Raw genomic sequence first — 22,955 nt, forward strand, 5'->3', positions numbered from 1 at the left:
TTGTTGAACCAAATCCCCTTTATTGGAACTAATTCAAGGCGATGTCTAGACCCCAGAGGAAGAGATGACTCTAAGGGAGCACTCAGAATTGTGTGTGTTCCTCCCAAAGTCACTTTAAAGCCTCCCTTGCTTTCATCTAGACATCAGTCCAGGGAAGATCATGACCAGCATGAGCAACAACAAATAATAAACTTGTATATATATACACACACACATATACATAGTTGTTTCACTTTGCTATACAGCAGAAACTAACACAACATTGTAAAGCAACTATTCTCCAATAAAAATTAAAAAAAAAAAAACCAACCACAGACTGGAAAAGCTCTACCTTTGTGTTTACTGTTTCTGTTGTGTGAGATGGTATCTAGAATAGCCCTTTGTGGTTTTGCTAACTTAGCATCCCTTTCCTCACCCTCTTTACTTTCTCTCTGGGGAGACCCCTTCTCCTCCTCATCCTGGTGAGACACCACGTAAGATGCCTCACCACTTCATCCCAGGTGGACCCGTGACCTAGGCTCAGTAGAGTTCTTCATTGCTCGGGCCATGGTGACTGGCTCAGGGGTGGGCACAAGCCAGGGGCTTCCCTGAGTTTGGAATATGGAAGCTAGGAGGAAGACAGGCTCTCTTCTTTGGGATTCTAAGTTCTAGGGATGCAGAGTTGAGGCTCTCAGTGATGATGGAACCAAACGGGGATGGAAACTTTAGAGGTTAGAGAATCCTGACAACACTCTTTCTTAAAAACTTTTTATTTTGTACCGGGGTATAGCTGATTAACAATGTGATAGTTTCAGGCGATGGAGAAGGAAATGGCAACCCACTCCAGTGTTCTTGCCTGGAGAATCCCAGGACGGAGGAGCCTGGTGGGCTGCCGTCTATGGGGTCGCACAGAGTCGGACACGACTGAAGCAACTTAGCAGCAACAGCAGCAGTTTCAGGCGAACAGTGAAGGGACTCAGCCGTACATATACATGTATCCATTCTCCTCCAAACTTCACTCCTAATCCAGACAGATCCAGCCTTTCTTGAAGTCAATCCACCCCTGTGTATCCTCAGCTACATGGACCAATATCCATACGTTCTTCTATTTTCTTTTCATATTACAGCTAAACTGTTCAAAGAAGAATTTGTTACTTCCAACTAAATGATTCCTGACTAATAATCTATCCCATCCAATGCAAATTTAGTGACTAAATGAAAAAAGGACGCATGGGGAGGATGTTGTCCAGAACTGGTTTTGAATAGAGGTCTTCAATTGAAAGGGGGCTTCCCTGGTGGCTCAGCTGATAAAGAACCCAGCTGCCAATGCTGGAGACATGAGAGACTAGGGTTCAGTCTCTGGGTCGGGAAGATCCCCTGGAAAAGGGCATGGCCTCCCACTCCAACATTCTTGCCTGGGAAATCCCATGGACAGAGGAGCCTGGAGGGTCCAAGGGGTCACAAAGAGCCAGACATGACTGAGTATGCACATACCTGCACACACACACACAAGACCACTGAATGTGGCCTGTTACTTAGTGTCCTGGTTATTTAGCAGTTACAGCAGGCTATACTGTGGCTATTCTCTCTCTTAAGAAGACTTGTTCAGAGAAGGCAACGGCACCCCCACTCCAGTACTCTTGCCTGGAAAATCTCATGGACGGAGGAGCCTGGTGGGCTGCCGTCTATGGGGTTGTGAAGAGTCGGACACGACTGAGCACCTTCACTTTCACTTTTCACTTTCATGCATTGGAGAAGGAAATGGCAGCCCACTCCAGTGTTCTTGCCTGGAGAATCCCAGGGACGGGGAGCATGGTGGGCTGCCGTCTATGGGGTCACATGGAGTCGGACACGACTAAAGCGACTTAGCAGCAGCAGCAGCATACTGTGGCTACTTTCTCTTTTAAGAAAACTTGTTAGCTGAAAGCAATGAAACTGACACTGACTTGAACCAGAAAGCAGAGAAACCTCCCAATTATTGCCCTGATAATTAAGATGCTTGAAATGACTATACATCACTTGTAAGAAAAACATAATTACCAATAGAAAGTTCAGGTTTAGGTCTGTAACCGGACAAGTCAAGACTTGAAAAATAACCCTAGTCAGTCGGCTCTTAAGAATCATGCTATCATTTTCTCTGGAAATAATTCAACTCAACAGTGAGAAAATGAGAACATAGCTAGATACGATAAGAAGCCAGTGAGAGCTACAGCTGGAGTCAGAGCTTCTACCCCTGCAGACAAGCAAGTACCAGTCCTGGCTTTCTGAGCCCCATCCTGTCTTTGTCTCTTTTTAAAATGATTTTATTTATTTATTTTTGGCTTGGTCTTCTCTGCCGCGTGGGCTTTTCTCTAGCTGGGCCGAGCAGGAGCTAATCTCTAGTTGCAATGCACAGGCTTCTACCGCAGTAGCTTTTCTTGTTGTAGCCACAGACTCTAGGCACGTGGGCTCAGAACTTGTGCCTCCCGGGTTCTAGAGTGCAGGCTCAGCAGTTGTGGTGCATGGGCTAAGTTGCTCTGCGGCATGTGGGATCCTCCTGGACCAGGAATCGAACCTGTATCTGCTGCACTGGCAGGTGGATTCTTTACCACTGAGCCACAAAGGCTATCTGCCTTTGTCTTAAAGAATGAACAAAGGTGGTGGAGATCACAGGTGCCAAATCCACAGATATGCCTCCAAGCCCCCTTCATGCCCTTGCTAGTTCCTCAAGTCTCCATGTTTACTTTCCTACCAGTAACCCAATCACAGATACAACTACAAACATAAAGGCCAGCACACGTGACATACTCCAGCTCTCACTGCTTGGCCTCCAACTCTATGCCTCCTCCTGTACCCCTCTTCCTTTGCGACATTAGCCCCCACTGTGCTCTCCCCATTTTGGGAAGCCTGCTCCACCCCCAGCATTATTCAACTCTAGCATCTGTAATCATTCATCTTCCAAGGCTTTTCCCTGGCCTCAAGTCTGTGCACACTCCAACAGTGTCAGTCTTCACTTGATACTGCAGTTACTGCAGTCTCCTCCAACACCTCCCTGGTGGCTCAGATGGCAAAGAATCTGCCTGCAATGCTGAAGACCTGGGTTCAATGCCTGGATCAGGAAGACCCCCTGGAGAAGGAAATGGCAACCACTGCAGTATTCTTGCCTGGAGAACCCCATGGACAGAGGAGCCTGGCGGGCTATAGTCCATGGGACTGCAAAGAGTCGGACATGACTGAGAAGACTCACACTTCCACTTTCACTTTTTTACCCCATGCCTCCTGTCAAGTCACTGTTAAGTTTCTTCTTCCTTCTACAGCCACCCGCGCCACTTTGTTAGCACTCTTTCTGGCTCTATCTGTAATCAAGTTCCTGGCCCTGCTCTACACTGAAGTGGCCCCCTTGAAGGTTAGCAGTGAGACCCTCACGGCAGGTTCCAAGCCCCTATTCTGAGGCTGCTTGGGTCTCTCCAGCACTCTACACTACTGCCCACTCTGGAAATGCTGTCGTCTCCTGGGGTCCCCAGGAAGTGGCTCTCTTGGATGTCCTCCTGTCTTCCTGATTATACTTTCCTGGCCGCCTCATCCTACTCTGGTTGCCCTCGAGACTTCCTCCTAAGCCATCACCTCTCTCTTCCCTACATTCTCTGCAGAGAAGATCTTACGTGTTCTCTTGGTTCTAGTGTCGCCTGGGAACAGTCTCAAACCCCTGTTTCCAATTCCAAATGCTTTCCTGAAACTCTGATGACCAATTCCAGCCTGGGAGCCCTTAGGGACTGGCCCACTGCTGAGCCTGCTGGAGTTCCATAAAAGACACTTTCCCTTTGTATGTGTATGTGTGTGTGTGTGCACGCTCAGTTGCTGCAGTCGTGTCCGACTCTTTGAGTCCCTGTGGACCATAGCCCACCAGGCTCCTCTGTCCGTGGGATTCTCCAGGCAAGAATACTGGAGTGTATGCCCTCCTCCAGGGGATCTTCCTGACCCAGGGATCGAACCTGGGTCTCTTGTGTCTTCTGTATTAACAGGCAGGTTCTTTACCACTCGTGCCACCTGGGAAGTCCCTCTGGCTTATACTTTTGCTTAATTCAGCTGTGAGGTTATTATTCCCTTCCTCAAATAACATCCATGGCCCGCTCTGATTGCTGAGTGAAGTGATGCTCCTTATTGTGGGCTCAGGACCTCTGCAGTCAGGCTCTAAGGTAGCCCTTTCCACAGCTCACCAACATTGCCTTCACGGAAGTCTGTGGTTCAACAACCCTCTCCTGTGTGCCATTCTTCACACACATCCCCCCATCTTCCCATCGAGGAACCTGCTGTTTTCCCAGTGAAATGCCCAAAGGGAAGCGTCATACTCACCTGAAAGGATCTTATAAATCATCTCCTCAAACTCATTTTATAGATGAGGAAAGAGAGACCCAGGCTAGACGACCTCAAGGTCATATAATTTATTAGTTATGGATTATCTGGCTGGCGACCCCTGGCTCACAGGTCAAGATGTTTTCTCAGTGCTGCACACTTCAGAGCCTATTAAGGATCCCCATATATAAGCAAATATTTAAATGTTCGTAAAGTCTGTAGGGTTCCTAAGGTCATGTAGCTGCCAGGCAAAGTTCTTGGCTGCAGGCATCATGACAGAACGGCCGAGATGACAGACCCTCTCATCATATTTGCCTTGCTCTGCCCGAGGCTTCAAAAATCAAACCCTATGTCTCTGCGAAAACATTCCTTAGGAACACTGATTCTGACCCCGTGAGTTTTCAATGAGTGAAAACTGACATTCAGAGGAAGCGCTAGTGTTCAGACTGTGGGTGACAGAAAACTAAGGTGGGAAAAGGGTGACCGCCCACTCAGGTGACATTTCTGAAATCATACCGAGTTTCATGACCTCAGCAGAAATTAGGAGCACAGAAGATGGAAACGTGAGTGCACAGACCCAAAATGAGAGCACAGGAAAGCAAGCAGATAAATGTCACGGCAGTTCCCTTCATCTGTGTGTGAAACAGGAAGGCGCTCGGGGCTGCTCCCGGCTCCCCGCTCTCAAAGCTATGACTAATTGTAAAAGCCTCACGCTTGAAACACACATGAAAAACCCCAAACACCAACACTATCCTCACGTCACCCAGAAGACAGCATGGGACAAAGATGGGTAGGAAACCACCTTAGACAACTAACAAGAAAAATAGTCTTCATTATAAAAGGCTCTGGGAAGAAACTGTGCTTGCTTAGAATTCAAGAATACTTCTAAAATCTCCCTTCTGGTGAAAAAAGACATGGATAATAATAACAGATGGAGGAAAATCCACTGCACCCACTCTCTGGGACACGCACACCCACAAACACATACACGCCAAACAAAAAAATCCCTCCTCCACGAGTGAAAAAAACCCCAACAATGCTAGACACTGAGTGAGTCAGTGAGTGAAGCTGCTCAGTCGTGTCCGACTCTTTGCGATCCCGTGGACTGTAACCTACCAGGCTCCTCCATCCATGGGATTTTCCAGGCAAGAATACTGGAGTGGGTTGCCATTTCCTTCTCCAGGGGTCTTCCCAACCCAGGATTGAACCTGGGTCTCCCACCTTGCAGGCAAAATGCTTTAACCTCTGAGCCACCAGGGAAGCAGACCCTGAGCAGACACTCAGAAATACTTTTTCATGATCCCCAAGCCTGGTCCTCCATTGTAAAATTGGAATTTAACAAGCAAGCAATCTTACTAGAAAACTTGATGCCTGGAGCATGGGTAAATCTACACAGAACACTCCAGACTATAAGGTGATCAAGTAAGAATAGTACTTGGTTTTAAAAGTGCACCATTAGCTCATGAAAGGAAGCAACCCAGCAGTTCTCCCTAAGACACTGAGGAAGACAGGAAGAAGGGAAAGTTTATGAGAAAAGACATAGCTGTGAGGAAGCAGTCAGATCCCTAGACAGCTACACATACATGGGTAAGCATAGGAGGGGCTTCCCAGGAAGCTCAGCTGGTAAACAATTTGCCTGCCAATGCTGGAGACACAAGAGACTCAGGTTCGATTCCTGGGTCAGGGAGACCCCCTGAAGGAGGAGATGGCAACCCACTCTAGTAGTCTTGCTGGAACATCAGAGAAGCCTCGTGGGCTACAGCACATGGGGTCACAAAGAGTCAGACACGACTGGCGTGCGCACACACACACGCACAGAGGAGACCCTTCTGAATGACTGGGAAAGACCGGGGCAGGGACGGACACACGTGTTACTGATTCAGGCTATAGCTCCTCATCCAGACCTGTGGGAGCTACTGAGTGGGGGGGTCTCAGTCTTTCTGAAGTTTGGCCAGAATTCAGAATCGCAAGTCTGTATAGAAACCAAGGAAGCAGCCGAAGACAAACATTTTAACTATAATATCAACAGTTTAAAAATTCTAAAATTCGTTCAGCCAGTCCCATCTGAGAGAGGGATCTTTTGGATGAAACCAAGTTAGGAGACTTAGATGAGCTGAGTGGATGGAACTCTATTCTGCTTTATGCCATCACTTTCTGTTCAGTATCTGAGAGTTATTTTTCTTGGCCCAACTTTGAGGAACACAAGATTTCTACCTGTCATAACCCATGAATTGAGGCTAAGGATCGTCACATGTGGTCACAAGGTGATTTCAGAGCCACTTCCAAGTATTTCAAACTGTAACTCAGTTTCTTCTTCACTTGAAACCTTTGTATAAACTGACCAAATACTGGTTTTCCATTACATTATCTATTTGCTGATGTTCAGTCATTAACTCGTGTCTGACTCTTTGTGACCCCATGAACTGCAACATGCCAGGCTTTCCTGTCCTTCACTATCTCCTGGAGTTTGTTCAGACTTATGTCCATTGGGTCAGTGATGCCATCCAACTACCTCATCCTCTGTCGTCCCCTTCTTCTCCTGCCCTCAATCTTTCCCAGCATCAGGGTCTTTTCCGGTGAGTCAGCTCTTCCCATCAGGTGGCCAAAGTATTGGAGCTTCAGCCTCAGCATCGATCCTTAGAGTGAATACACAGAGTTGATTTCCTTCAGGATTGACTAGTTTGATCTCCTTGCAGTCCAAGGGACTCTCAAGAGTCTTCTCCAGTACCACAATTTGAAACTATCAATTCTTTGGTGCTCAGCCTTCTTTATGGTCCAACTCTCACATCCATACATGACCACTGAAAGAACCGCAGCTTTGACTAATGGACCTTTGTCGGCAAATTGTTATCTCTGCTTTGTAACATGCTGTCTAGTTTCTCATAGCTTTTCTTTCAAGGAGCAAGCATCTTCTAATTTCATTATCTATTTAGTAGGAGAAACACATTTCACTATGACACTGAGCGGAGTGATTTTCTGAGCCATGGTTCCTGGAGAATTGTGTCCCTGCTGTTGTCAGAAGCGGTCTGCTCTCTGACAACACTGCACCAGGACTGACTTCTTGAACAGAGTCACCACTGAGAGTGAACGGGCCCCCCACGCAGCAGGGTGCTAGAGCTTACAGCCCCACCGCCAGTCCTATAAAGCCAGCCTTCCCTGGATTAAGCGCTTTTTAACTCTTGATTGTTTAGTGTCTTACATACTACAACCAGCATTTTAAATCAGGATTTGGTCCTTTTGGCAGTTTTCCGAAGGGCACATATTTAGAAGTCAACTAATTAAGAGCATTCTCTTCTTTCACCACCTCAAGTTCTTTGTACACTGAGGGAATATTTTTATACTTGCGGCTGTGTTAATTTTTAAGCTGATGCTACCCCAGGGGCTGCAGATGTAGAAGAAGCAGATAGAGGGAAAGAATGGCTCGTGACTCGAGGGCAAAAGGAGAAATTACGTCAAACTGTATTTAACCAAGAAAATTTGTAAATACATTTTTCTGCCTGAGAATGAGTACACAGTTTGAGGAAGAGCACGTTCCTCTCTTTATCTTCAGACTTAAATTGAGTGCTCAAAAAAAAAAAAAAAAAGCCTATGAGCTGGAATTTGACGAAACAAAGATGTACCTATAAACCAATGAGGTGTGGAAGTTGTTTTAAATAAGGAGAAAGATGGCAATCTTATTCCAATGAGTCTTGGCCCATGGGATGGAAGAAGCTCATGACTGTATCTTGGAAAGGAGCATTTCTGACTAAATTCTGAGAAGAAATGCATGGCTACTGGGTTAGCCATGTACTACTATGACCAAGTTAAAAAAAAAAAATCAAAATCCAAAAGCAAGAATTTTTTTTGGTAAGAAGTGGGGAAACATGAGACTGTGGGCTCAAATGTGCTTGTGTTTGTGGAAAGAAACATTGGAGGGATGCAAGAGGGGAGGGAGTGTTGGAACAGATGGGAGGGTGGGCAGCAGTTATGTCGCTGAGAGGTTTGTGTTTTTCCTGTATACATTTTTATTATGGTTTTGTTTTTTGCACTAATATGAACACACCACCTACTCAAAAATTATGCTTATTAAAATAATGAAATTAAGAAGGAGATAATAAAAACAAAGGACAAGCTATATAAACAAGACGTTGGGAATAAGAGAAATCATATTCCTATCAAAATAAGTTGAAGCTTATGTATGAATAATTCGTTAACTGTTCAGACTTGCTAAAACTAGGTAGTAGGTACCTATTATTGTTACATTATTATCTTTATCTCAGTTTGTAAGACTGAACTGTTTCCTCCTCCAAAAATTAACTTGTTTGAAAACACTTTTTATTTCATCAAAATTCTATCCTTAAGCCAAGGGAGAAATGATTTTATGAAAACATAGGCCATATAATGGCAATCTGCATTATTACTTGCTTTTTTACTTTCATAATCTTATGTGATTTCAGCATTCACAAGTAAGTAGATATTCTGATAAAATACACATGGACCTTCATGAAATATTGTATGGTGGAGGGAAAAATTAATAAGGAAAGCAGGTTTCTGCCCTGAAGTTTATATTCCTTAGCCCTGGAACCTTTTTTTTAAGCCCTGGAAACTTAATGCTAGAGTTGTGTTGCCTTTCCAATTTTGAAAAAAAAAAAACTTTAACCAATGTCCTCTGTTTCCCAGACTCTCTCCTCTCACACTCTGGGAACTAAATCCAAATCAAGCAAAGACTGGGGAGAGAAAATCCTCGGCCCTAGGTAACTGGGGCTAACAGGATATCTTGGCCCACTTCTAGTCCTGAAAGAAACCTGTGAGTCCAGGGCAGACTGTATGCCAACCACCTGGGGCAAGAGACACTCTGGAATTTGGATGACAATCTCAGGGATATTTTGGACCCATGGTAAATCACTAGGAGGAGACTCTTGGTAGGATGAAAAGCAAATGTTATGAGCAAGCTGAAAACACTCAATTTCTTGGGATCACTTAAAACTAGGCATGTCTCATCCAGACCCACAGTTCTGGAATCTCCTATGAGGGGCTACTCAGTAAATGACTTTTCGGTCTGGTGAACTGGGATGTAGGACCTAGCCAACAAATTTCCCTTTGCATTTAACTAAGGTTCAGTGAAGATAAGCGCTGTGCATCAGCTTGGCAGTATTTCTTTTTATTTTTTTCATAATTAGATTTTTTTTCTTTTTGAAAATTACATAAACTCATAATTTATAATCTATTTATTTATTTGTTTATTTTTGGCCATGCCATGTGCTACATGTGGGGTCTTGGTTTCCAACCAGGGATTGAACCCATGCCCCCTACAGCGGAGGCTCAGAGTCTTAACCACTGACTGTCGGGAAGTCCCAGCAGGGCAACATTTCTAGTCCTACATCTTAACTGCTTGCCATTTAGACAGTGTCCCTGTGTCAGAGATCATGAAAGACCCTTTGCATACTTGATCTTCGAACCTGAGAGTAACCCAGCAAGACTGTTGCTACTGGTTCCAGTTTACAAATGAGAATAACTGAGGCTAAAAGAGTTTAAGGATGAAGCAAGTTACTTAAGGCCACAGAGATTATTTATAAGAGAACCACATTCAAAAGTCAGGTCTGTCTGATTCTGAAAGCCATGTTTTTTCTACTCCCACTTACAATCTCTGACACAGCACCTTTTAGCTTTACTGGTTTGAGCATTATACTGATGACAGATCTGGACGTAGTCTTTGTGCATGAGGATATTTAAAGTCACTTGGGCTTCCCTCGTGGCTCAGATGGTAAGGAATCTCCCTCCAACGCAGGAGACCTGGGTTTGACCCCTGGGTTGGGAAGATCCCCTGGAGAAGGGAATGGCAACCCACTCCAGTATTCTTGCCTGGAGAATCCCATGGACAGAGGAGCCTGGCAGGCTACTCTGCATGGGGTTGCAAGGAATTAGACACAACTGAGCAACTTTAACTTTACTTCACTTCATAAAGACAAATGGCAGTTACCTAAAAACAATTGCTTGGGAATGCAAAGCTATTCAAGAGATAAAAATTGCATTTGCCTGCATGTAAACACAGTATTTATAATATTAAAAAAATTGTAACCCCAAAGAAATGCATAAATCTTACCACCTTCCTCGGGTTTCATGTCTAAAAGTTCATCTACAGGTTCATTAGAGGAGAAGAAAGAAAAGAAAATTATGTCAGTTTCATTTTGTAAGGAGTTTGAGTCAAATTACTAAAATTGAGTTGTTTTCCTTAATCTGGATTACCTGAGCATGCATTACGTGTACAGCTTTTGTCTAAGGCAGATAAAACACTTTTTCTATCTTCGGCTGTAAATAAAACACATGCATTTGGTTATCACCACTTCAGAAAGGTGTGCGAGTTCATATACTAATGTGAAGCACAAGCTTCAGGAACAAATGTATCTGAAAACTCCCTCAGGCAGAAGCAGGGGTCCTCAGCTGACATTTTACTCAAGCAACTGGCTCTCAATGAATGCTGAGTTAACTGCCCTGAATCCTTGCTTTGTTTGGTAGAAAAACTATATGCCACTGATCTAACAATTCTCCTTCCAGGGACACATGTGTGACTTAAGTACCCAACAACCAATTGCTGGGGCTAATGAACCTCAGTCACATGGGCCTGGCTAAAATAAAAGGGCAGATTACTGGGTGAAAGGAGCCAACCTGTAAAGGCTACACAGCAAGATTCCAACTATATGACATTCTGGGAAAAGCAAGACAATGGCGACAGTGAAAAGATCAGCAGTTGCTAGAGTTTGGGGGAGGGGAGGACGAATAGGTGAAGTCACAGGGGATTTTGGGGACAGTGACACCGCTCTGTATGATACTGTAATGATGGATATGTGCCATTATACATTTGTCAACACCTACATGTACAACATCTAATGTAAACTATGGAATCTGAGTAATAATGATATGTCAATGTTGGTTCACTGATTATTTACCCTGGTGGGGGATGCTGCTAATGGAGGTGTTTATACATGCGTGGGGGCAAGGAACACGTAGGAACTCTTTTTGCCTTCTGCCCAATAAAGTGTGTGTGTGTGTGTGTACACAACAGTACAGCCTTCAAACCTGGTTTGCTCCTATGTACATTAGACTTTCTACAAGTCCCAGGATAAAAGACAGATGGCAGTTCTTTATAATGGATTCCATTCTACGTATCTATGAAACAGGGTGATCAACAGGTACAATCTCAAAATATTATGCAACTACCACAGGCAAGTGAACACACTGCACAAAGAGAAAACTTCATCCCCCTGTGTCATCGCATGCTGTATAAACGCCTTGAATACAAACATAGTAAACTGGAGTTCACATGCTTCCACAAAACTAAGATTCCCACAGGTTCCAGGCTATGGGCCTGCATGATCCTGAGGTTGGTGGGTGGGGATCAATACTGTTCAGAGAACTCTTACATGGCTAGCCTGCCTCTCCGCCTTCTTCTACCGCTTAGACCTTGTTTCTCTGACCTTCTCCTGGTTCTCCCTGGCTCACAGTCTTCACTCAGGCTGTTTCTTTTGCTTTGATAGGTCTTGCAATAGCCTTGACTGAGATAATTCCCCGACACCCCCAAACAGGTGAGCATTCCCAGTCACAAATACCTGTAAACAGCCCTTGTAGCTCTCACCCAAGTTGGAGTTACCCAGTAACTTGTGTAACAGTTCGCCTCATGTTGGAAGGATCTACCACTGAACACCCAGAGCCCCGTGCTGTGCCTGCCCCAGATAAACATGTGCTGAGCAAATGAACAAAGACGTGCATCAGGGAAGGCAAACAAGTATGAAAGGATGACAGGAAGTCAAGCTGTGGAGGCAGAAAGGTGACAGTTTGTTTTTCCTGTTCAAAGACAGATGGAGGAAAAAGCAAACGAAGCAGTCACATGGGAGAAGGAGGAGAATAAAGCAGGTGACGGGCTTGGAAAAGAAGCAAGAAAGATGGAAGGAAGACAAAGCCTGGGGAAAAAGATGGAAGGGAGGGGGGATCCCGGGGTGTACTCTGCCTCTCCGGTCTCCAGGAGACGACGGAGCAGAGCAGAGGCGGGTGTGTCCTGGGAGGGCCAGGCTGAACAGGCGCTTGAGGTCATTTCAGATCTCTTCACATTATATAAAACTGGTCCCTTCATCTCCAAGGATTCGAGTCCCAGTGAAAGACTCAGCTTTCCATCCCATGAGTTCCATCACACTCAACCCGACCCTGTGCTCCTTATGAGAGAACTGCCGATGGAAGAGCGGGCTGTAACCGCAGGAGGCGGGGATTGCTGACAAGCCCTGCCCAGCACAGGGTCTGGGTCACAAGCGCTGTGATCCCTCAGGATCAGAGGAGGGTCAGTATGCCCCAGGCATCTGGTGTCACTCAGTGAGGAGGAGCCTGGCGCTACAGTCCAGGGGATCACAAAGAGCTGGACAGGACTGAGTGACTAATGCTTTGCTTTTACACTAGTATAGAGCAGGCCCAGGAACTACCTGGAAGAGCAGAGTCCGAGCCCTCCCATCGGATTCCCAACAAGGACCAGCACCCACCCCATGACACAGCGGAAATCACACCCCCCCAATGTCATTATGTGATCTCATCACAACCGTCCCCACAGCCCAAACATCAGTTACAGCTCGTAATGGTAACACAGCAATGTTATCACCTATTGTAAAGCAAACAGCTCTCTGCCGAGTCTCAATTGTGATGCACCCTCAACAGGCTGCTGCTGAAATGACTAATGATGGCTGTTTTTTTGTTCAAAATACACAGCCTCTCTCCATAATACTATGGGGTCAACAGCACTGATATTTGAACTTTAAACTCTTAAGAAGCAAAGTAAATACATAATTTTTTTCAGTTGGAAATAAAAAGGTCTAGAAGGAGTTTGACAGAAAAGAAAATGAGTTGGCTATCATGCAGTAGTATTTCAGAAGTAATTCTGAAAAAAAAAAATCGAGACTTACTCTTAAAACTAGAGGATTCCTTGTGCTGGTTTTCATCCTCTAGTGAAATTAACCTTAAAATTAAAAAACAAAGTTTAGTAATATTGTTCTGAAAATGTCATACTTATGACAGAGTCAGATTTTCTGTACAATATCTATTATTGTACTTACACACACATAAAATATGAACATATAGCCATTTACATGCTATACATTTTTGGAAGAAGAAATAAATTTGCTGACTTTCTCCTGTCCCTGTACTAAAGGTGGTTAGTAGTATCTTAACATCTGGATTTGGTTTCATGCTAAGGCACATATTCCGTAAACATCTAAGTGGGTACTTAGGTACCTAACAAAGTTAGGTACTTACTACCATTTTTAAAAACACAGTTAAAAAACTGATGGACAAGTGAGTGTTTATTCTGATTCTGTAGTTACAAAAGAGGACACCTCAGGAGTTTAGCTAAATTACTGTATATAAGGCTAACAGCAGGATCACTCTCAAATTCACAAGACTGTTGCCTACTGAACTCTCGCTATTCATGGGTAGGATCACGGCAGAGACACTTCTCTGTCCTGAGATCCAGTCGGTGCCTCTGAACCTCCCTCCTAGCACAGTGGTTCACTTTACCTACCATTTCTGAACAAAATTCTTATGAAATTTTCAATGTCATTAAAAATAGTTACTGGGTTATACTTCTTGAGCTTTAAAGAGGAAGTACTAAAATAATGCAGAAATATGAAATTAATTAAAACTAATCCACACCATCTTGGGTGGTTCTTCCTCTCTGAGTAAAAGTTAATGCTTTATTTTGATTGCAGTAACACAAGGTGAAAAGAAGGCACCAGGACTCACTCCAGGCCCCGCCCCTTACTATCCAGGGGCTGTGGGCAGACCTTTAACCTCTCTGAGCCTTGCTTCCATCATTAACACAACAGGGAAAAGCCTACCTTGATCACACAGAGGGGCATCATGAGAATGAGCTGAGATGACATGAAGAAAACACCCGGCATTGTGTTTAGTACACAGCAGGTGTCCACTAAATGGCAGTTAGATTACCACTGTGTGTTAGTCCCTCAGTCCTGTCAGAGTCTTTGTGACCCCATGGCCCATAGCCTGTCAGGCTCCTTTGTTCGTAGAATTTCCCAGGTAAGAATACTGGAGTGGACTGCTATTCCTTTCTCCAAGGAATCTTCCCGACCCAGGAATCAAACCCAGGTCTCCTGCATGGCAGACAGATTCTTTACCATCTGAGCCACCAGGGAAGGCCAGATTAACCATTACTACTGGTAATAGGCTAAACTGCTTCCACCTAAGAGAGTCAACTGTACTAGATTCAGACCACATTCTATAGTTGTTCCTACAACAAAAAATTGCCCTTGTTTTGCAAAAAACACATTTTCTCGTATTTGCTTTAAAATCACAGAGGGCCACTATGGGCAGCAAATATTTCTGCTGGACAAAAAGGATCTATCTGAACTTATTTTGAAACGCAGTAGAAATGCAAGCCTGTTTTACTACAAGACTGGCATCTAAACTTTCTTGTGTGAACAAGGAAGAGTGAATGGAGGTCAGGTGAACTACTTTGCCTTCCTAGGTCAGCTGGTTCTCACGGGCTGTGACATCTTACCAGAAAAAGCATAGGTTCACACTGAAACCTCCTCCTCGCTGTATGAGGTTAGGAATTATGCACCATGTATGTGGAAAAGTTCATCTTTCAAAGTATTTAAAATGACTGGAGGCGCCTTCTCTATAAAGAGGCAAGAAATCAAGATGGAGAGTCACTTCCTACCCTCAAAGCTGCTCTCTGCTTCACAGAAGAGAAAACGGAAGGTCTGCATGTAGAAAACAAAACGTCAAAACCCGACACTTGTGTAGGAGAACCCCAGAGGGCTATACATGTTGTGAAGCAAGTTCATGGGTTATTTCCTTCTGTGAGTGAGAAGCCGGGGATTTCCCATCTAGGACAGGCCCTCAAAACTGATGGTGACGAGAGGAACAGATAGAGTCCAGGCACCCCAGACAGTGCGAGCCTGGGGCTCAGGCCAGGAGCCATGGGCACTCCTGCCTCTTTGGCCCTAGTCAACTCCTCTCAAGCCGCCCTTCCTAAAGACCCCAGGCATGGGTCTCTTATCAGGACAGGCGGGTCCCTGCCTAGAGGAATATGTGTGGGGAGGAGTCTGGCCTCTGTTTTAGCACATCTACTCTGAGAACTGAGGAAAGAAAGCCATCACCCTGTGCCAGAGACCCCAGCAGACTCGGCCAGGGAGGGAGGTGAGCCCTTAGCTGTGGGAAGGAAGGTTTGCCAAGTGAAGGAGGCATTACTTACTGACTTGGCTCTTCCGCCACGGCCTCTGCACTTTCCTGCTGGGCGATCCTCTTCTTTTCTTCTTTCTCCACCAGTTTCCTCATAGGGTCTTGTAAGCTCTTGATTGTGATAATGGGAAAGAAAACAAAAGCAAAAGAAACATCAGTTAAAAACACAACTGCCACTGGACCCAGTCATCAAACCTTGAATGAGACGTAACCTTGAACCAATGAAGTCAATAGGAATGAAATCTTATGTTCTTGGACTCATCCAAGAAATATGAGCTTGTAAAGGAGAGCTGTTTTGTCACTAGATTTATGTTTTCCCTTTTGTGATAAGTTATTCAAAAGAAAGCCTGTTGGCAATTGCTAACTTTATTTTCCATCTTTAACATGCAGCTAAGATAAACACTCTGTTCTGTCTGCAGCCCACACACTGACAGAACAGAAGTTTGCTCTCCCTCAAAGATGAGACAATTTTATTTTTAATTTTGTTTGCTATTTTGCAATCTAAAACAGCTTATTTTTTAAAAAAAAAGAGCAAACAAACTCCCCCCCCCCCCACTTTTTTTTTTAAAACTCAAAATAGTGGCTTAACATATTCTGACAAGTTAACTCCCACGAGTGGACAGAGAAGGTGCATCTAAATCTTCATAGATTAAGAACAGGTGAGAGTCTTGTTTTGGCAAATAATTTCTTTGAGTGACTGTTCTTAAAGTTTATTAAATATTTAAGGAAAAGTTTTGTTTTTGTTTTTTTAAAAAGCAAGTGCCTAGGAACTGTGCACCAGTGACAATGCCTGAAAAAGCAAAACATTCCTGTTAACAATTGAATAGTGAGTTACACAAAAGATCTCTATTTCTGGCCCTAATCATAATTCAAACAAAAAGCAAGTATCTCAAGATACTTATCCTGCTTCTATTCTTATAACTACTAAAATCCAAGTCCTCATCCTTTGGGTCTTCACCTCTCTGTTCCTGTCTCCCTCGTTCTCATTCTTCACTTTTCTAGCATGACACACACACAGAGGAGGCAATTACTTCTCATTTACCCAATGGATGACCAGAGGGCTGGGTGAAGATGGTTTGAAGGCTGAGTCTTGGCAGAGCAGAGCTGGGGTTGATTTTGGAGTCTGCTATGGCTTCCTGGCGGGTCAGATGGTAAAGAATCTGCCTGCAATGCAGGAGACCCAGGTTTGATCCCTGGGTCGGGAAGATCCCCTGAAGAGGAAGTGGCAACCCGCTCTAGTATTCTTGCCTGGAGAATCCCATGGAAAAGAAACCCGGTGGGCTACGTCCATGGGGTTGCAAAGAGTCAGACACGACTGAGCGACTAACACTTTCAGTTTTCATGGACATCAGATGGATGCTGGTGTCACCTCTCCTGCCAGAATAATTTTCCTATAATGCCCAGGTCATCATGTTACTCTTTTTCTCACAGACCCATAGTACTTTCTTATTTCTTTCCATTTCTAAACTTTCGTGAGCAAGTTTTAAGATCTTCTAAAATGTGTTCCTGTCCTACTCTTCCAAATGCCTTGCCACCAACCGCAAGAGACTTTCCATTCAATCAGGCTTCTCTCCTCCTGGTCTCCTGTGTGCAAGTTGCTCTCTTCCTATCATTGCTCATTCCACTGCTTTACCCTCAAAGGCTCTTTATTTTTGTTGTTGTTGTTTAGTCGCTAACAACAAAGAGTTGTGTATGACTCTTTGCGACCCCATGGACTGGGGCTGGCCAAGCTCCCCTGTCCATGAGATTCTCCAGGCAAGAATATTGGAGTGGGTTGCCACTCCCTTCACCAGGGGATCTTCCAGACCCAGGGATTGAACTGCATTAGTGGTGGATTCTTTACTGCTGAGCCACCAGGGAAGTCTAAAAAACTCTCTTTACCTAACTGTTTATACTCAAAGCCCTATCAGTTTTTGCAAAGCCCAGACCAGTTACTACCATTTTCCATAAATCCTCATTCACTGAGCATGCCAAAGTCCAGAAAGTCAGCCCATCTCCAAACTGTAGATACATACAGTGTTATTAATATTTTATTACACACATTCTATATTAGGATTTGTTTCTTAAAAATATTTTTTAAATTAGAAAAATGACAAAACCACATGTAGAATGTTTGGAAAGCGAAAAAAGGAAAAATTATTCATAATTTCATTTGCCTAAAATTGTGAGTTATTATTTTCATATATTTCCTTTCTGATTATTTTCATACTCATCTACTTACATAATTGGAACCCTTGTTTGTATAGTAGATATTTTTATTTTGTATAGTAGATATTTTGTAGAGCAGAGATGTCCTCTTAACCAATTTATGTAGACATTTCATGTTCAAAACAATTACAGTGCAGAATGTAAGAAAGATTTTATATCTTAAACACTGATATTGAATTAAAAATATAAATGTGCATTCATTGTCAATAATCTAGATTCTCTTTAATCTAAGTCCCCTGGTTGGGGTTCTGAAGCATTTTCTTGCATAAACTACAACCAAAAAGCCCTGCCATCATTTTTAATGATTCCCTGTTCCTGGACATTTAGATTAGTACACTCAGTTAGCAGTGTTTAAGCACATACCAAGGAACAGGGACTGTTTTGGGTGCTGGGGATCCATGGCGCACATGACAGACAAAATTATCAGCAAGTGGTGAGTCCAGGCAGAGAACTGAAATAGGGGGCTAGAAATTGACTGATCATAGTCTGCACTTCCCTTTCACTTTTCACTTTCATGCACTGGAGAAGGAAATGGCAACCCACTCCAGTGTTCTTGCCTGGAGAATCCCAGGGATGGGGGAGCCTGGTGCGCTGCCATCTATGGGGTCGCACAGAGTCGGACACGACTGAAGCGACTTAGCAGCAGCAGTAGCAGCAGCAGCAGTCTGCATGAATGTCCTCTTTTAGAAGTGATATTTCAACTAAGAGCTAAATGGCGTAGAGGCAGCTACAGGCAGCTCGGGAAGACCACGGGGCCCATGTGCAGAGGCCGAGAGGTAGAAACAGCTTGGCTTGTCTGGGCTGTAGTGTAGGGGCAACAGGAAGAGTCTCATGAGACCTGGATAAGGAGGCCAGCAGGGCTCACACAGGGAGACTGTCCCTTTACTCACATTCCTCACTCCTTAACATTCTCCCCCCGTTAGTTTCCTCACGCTCGTTTGCTTTTTCCATCTCTCCACTGCACGACAACTAAATGGAATCCACGATCCTGGCCTGGAGGGGGAAATGCTGTGAAGGGCAGCATTGGGACAAATGAGGCAACTGGAATATGGGCTGCACTCTGGGTGTTCTCTCTTTCTGTCTCTCTCTCTATACGCAGACACAGACACACCCATAAACGTCTGCTAAAAGCTGGGCACACAAGTGTATGTAAGTGTATCTTAGAAATGTGCACCCACAGGAGGAGTTCAACAGATGTCAAGGACTTACTCTTTTCAATTGAGCTGCCAATCATGGCATTGTATTCCTACACACCACACACACACACACACACACACACACACACACGCACGCACACACACACACCGCTTCCAGCAGTTTTGTTCTCTGAAGAGTGGTCCAACCCCGGTCAAAGTGAAGCCAGGAGAGTTTCCAGCCAGTGCTCCGATGGCTACATGTCTCGCTTTTAGGTTCTGGGACACTGGCTCAGGCCTGCCGGTTAGCCCTGGTTATCTCCTCCCTGCGTTTCCTTTGTATCCAGCAGCTCTGGCGGGGCCAGGGCGGCCCTCTTAGCCGCCGTGTCTAGCTGCCACAGTGCTTGCCTAAGCCCCTGAGATGCCCTTGACAGCTCCACGGTTATCATCCTTTCTGTCTCTAGGCTGACCTCCCCTCAGAACCACACTCCAGCAGCTCTCAGACAATCCCTTTGTAATGTAAACCACTTATTCCTTCTTTTCAACCCCTGCCCCTGTTGGGCCATTAGCAGGGACTCAATTGTTGGCTCCCTGTCACCACAATCACAGTTAAGTCACTATTGTTCTTCACCCACAGAAAGGCCGCGGTTCCAATTGCTGCTTTAATTTATTATTAATAATTCCTGTGACAATCACGCCTTTCTTCCTACTATTACCATTGTCCTTAAAACAATTTGGTTGTTGTCACTCAAGAGACGTACTGTGTATGCACTTGTTGGCTGATAAATTAATGTACATAAGGTTAAGCTGCAAAAATTAGAGCTCTTTAGACAGGACATTCTAAGGCTCAGGAGAATAATATGAAAAGGTTTGTAAAATCATAAGCAAAATGAATACTGAGCACGTGGGCTTGTTCATTAAATATCAGAATTTTGAACTAAGGGGACTCATGTGTATATATCTCTATATAATTCATGCACAACAATTCACTCATTTAAAGTGTACAATTCAATGGTTTTCAGTGTAGTCCCAGTTGTGCGATCATTACCACCATCAATTTTAGAACATTTTCAGAAGGCATCTCTTGTATTAAGAAAGAGACTTAGACCAAACTAAGCTATAGGTTCCTCTACAGAGCAATGGAAAAAACCACACACTACCACATATGGAACTTGTTTCTTACAAAAGATGGCACACACTGAAGATATAAAGAGGCTGGGAGGAACTCTGAAACATTGCGGAGGACAAATCATGCCTGCCCTGCTCTCTCAAAATTAGTTCCTGGGTGTGACTGTCCAATTCAGGATATGCTACACAGTGAATCATGACTCTTTCCCAGGTTTGATGACAAAGGCCCAACTGGGGGCAGGGGGGTGGAGGTGAATTCCTCAGATTATTTTCAAGTCCATAACTCAGCTGAAAACACTTAACCCTGCAGCATCCTTGAAAGTCAGAGGTGACAGCATCTTCTGTGTAACACGAACATCTGCTCAAGCAAAAGGAATCTCAGAGGCCTGGCTGACTATACTGACCAGGCAGACATCAGATGGAAGTAGTTTGAATCACTGATGCATGCCATCTTCCCATCCATATCCAGAAATAACATGTCAAAGCATTCTGTTTCTAAACCCCAAACCTTCTAGGACCTTCATTAAAATTGCTTGTGAAAATCACTGTGCATTAGAATTGATACAGCCTCGTGTAAGACAGAAAGGTTCCCTGTGAAGAAGCGAATGTCCTAGACCAAATAATCTTTCTCTCTTAGGGTTGCATTGACATGCTAACAGTTTCCATCAATGCCTAAATGGTTTCAGGAAGCACACACACAACACGTAAGATCAGCATGACAGAGGAAACGCACAGACCGAGCTTGCAAAAGTGTCTCAGAGAGGAAACAGCTTAATATAATAATGGGAGTTACTACTTCCTGTATTAGAAAAATAAAAGCAAGAGCAACATTCATCTGAATGAAAGAAAAACTACTTGGCAAAACAAATTTCACAGGCAAACACCAGCAGCCAGCCCTCATCTAATGACCTACATGTCATGTTTGACAGGAGGGTCAAAATTAGACATTTTCTCTAATCTTTAATTATGACTTTTAATTTTCTTAGGCTACTTCTCATTAATTACATGATATGTATATAAAGGTGCCAAACAATTGTTTATAAAAGGAAATAAAAGCGCTCAAAATAGCAAGGCATGGTGAAAAGATGCTGAACTCAGTTGGGCGTGTGTGCATTTGTGTTTGTATAATTAGTAGCACGTGAGGAATAAAAAGCAGAGGCCATGATGATGTATACAAGGCACATAATTTATAGATATTTAGCACACATGTCCTCCCCACCCATGCAGCTATAAATTTATAAAGGCTATGCAAGAGACACAGTTAATCTAGCCTGAGAAGGTACTCTTGAATCCTACTGTAGAACAAAGGAGTTAGACAGTGAAATTAGAGAAAAATAAACACAATCTATTCTCTAAAATAAGATGGAAAATTGGTACTAAGAAGGCATCACACTGCAGTGGAAAGAGATGGACTTTGAAAAAAGCTTCATGCTACACAATGGAAAAGGGCCTTTACATCTTGGGAGTCTCTGTTTACCCATCAGAACAAAGGAGGTAAGTTATCCATTCTTGCGACATGTGTGGGTGTGGATGTGTGCCAAGTCCTGACTCTTTGTAACCCCATGGGCTATAGCCCACCAGGCTCTTCTGTCCACGCGATTTCTCAGGCAAGAATACTAGAGTGGGTTTCCATTTCCTACTTCCGGGGATCTTCCTGACACAGAAATGGAACCTGAGTCTCCTGCATTGATTGGCAGGTGGAATCTTTACCACTAGTGCTGATTAAGTGAGATAACACTATTGCAGAGTACTAAGCTCAAAGTAAGTACTCAAAAGGTGTTTTATCAATGACTTTAAAGATCTAAAAGGGATGCAATGTCTTAAAAGCTCATTTCGTGTTCAGTTTAGTTCCGACTCTTTGCGAACCCATGGACGGCAGCATGCCAGGCTTCCCTATCCATCACCAATTCCCGGAGCTGGCTCAAACTCCTGTCCATCGAGTCGGTGATACCATCCAACCATCTGATCCTTTGTCATCCCCTTCTCCTCCTGCCTTCAACCTTTCCCAGCACTAGGGTCTTTTCCAATGAGTCAGTTCTTCACATCAGGTGGCCAAAGTATTGGAGTTTCAGCTTCAGCATCAGTCCTTCCAGTGAATATTCAGGACTGATTTCCTTTAGGATTGACTGGTTTGATCTCCTTGCAGTCCAAGGGACACTCAAGAGTCCTCTCCAACACCACAGTTCAAAAGCATCAATTCTTTGGCACTCAGCCTTCTTTATAGCCCTCCTCCCACATCCATACATGACTACTGGAAAAACCACAGTTTTGACTAGATGAACCTTCGTTGGCAAAGTAATGTCTCTGCTTTTTATTATGCTATCTAGGTTGGTCATAGCTTTTCTTCCAAGGAGAAGGTGTCTTTTTATTTCATGGCTGCAGTCACCATCTGCAGTGATTTTGGAGACCAAAAAAATGAACTCTGTCACTGTTTCCACTGTTTCCCCATCTATTTGCCATGAAGCGATGGGACCAGATGCCATGACTTTTGTGTTCTGAATGTTGATTTTTAAGCCAGCTTTTTCACTCTCCTCTTTCACTTTCATCAAGAGGCTCTTTACTTCCTCTTTGCTTTCTGCCATAAGGGTGGTATCATCTGCATATCTGAAGTTATTGATATTTCTCCCAGCAATCTTGATTCCAGCTTGTGCTTCATCCAGCCTGGCATTTCGCATGATGCACTCTGCATGTAAGTTAAATAAACAGGGTGACAATAAACAGCCCTGACGTACTCCTTTCCCAATTTGGAACCGGGTAGTCGTTCCATGTCTGGTTCTAACTGTTACTTCTTGACCTGGGTCAAGCAAAGAAAAACAGATTTCTCAGGAGGCAGATAAGGTGGTCTGGTATTTCTATCTCTTGAAGAATTTTCCACAGTATGTTGTGATCCACACAGTCAAAGGCTTTGGCATAGTCAATAAAGCAGATGTTTTCTGGAACTCTCTTGCTTTTGTGATG

General features: G+C 44.0%; 1 protein-coding gene across 50 annotated transcripts in view; it reads right to left on the reverse strand.

Moving 5' to 3' along the window:
* The window catches only part of ICA1 (islet cell autoantigen 1), a 165,401-nt gene that overhangs the window by 17,872 nt on the left and 124,574 nt on the right, over positions 1–22,955 (reverse strand). For 38 of the 50 annotated variants that reach the window (XM_069587524.1, XM_069587552.1, XM_069587558.1 and 35 more), the window contains 4 exons: positions 15,542–15,639; positions 13,233–13,285; positions 10,537–10,599; positions 10,394–10,426 (listed from right to left, as the gene is read on the reverse strand). In XM_069587524.1, the coding sequence (XP_069443625.1) occupies positions 10,394–10,426; positions 10,537–10,599; positions 13,233–13,285; positions 15,542–15,639 (247 nt within the window). The remainder of the gene's footprint in view (positions 1–10,393; positions 10,427–10,536; positions 10,600–13,232; positions 13,286–15,541; positions 15,640–22,955) is intronic. The other 12 variants (XM_069587566.1, XM_069587559.1, XM_069587569.1 and 9 more) reach the window with 1 other exon arrangement.

Source organism: Ovis canadensis, chromosome 4 (genome assembly GCF_042477335.2).
Source record: "Ovis canadensis isolate MfBH-ARS-UI-01 breed Bighorn chromosome 4, ARS-UI_OviCan_v2, whole genome shotgun sequence".
Classification (NCBI taxonomy): domain Eukaryota; kingdom Metazoa; phylum Chordata; class Mammalia; order Artiodactyla; family Bovidae; genus Ovis; species Ovis canadensis.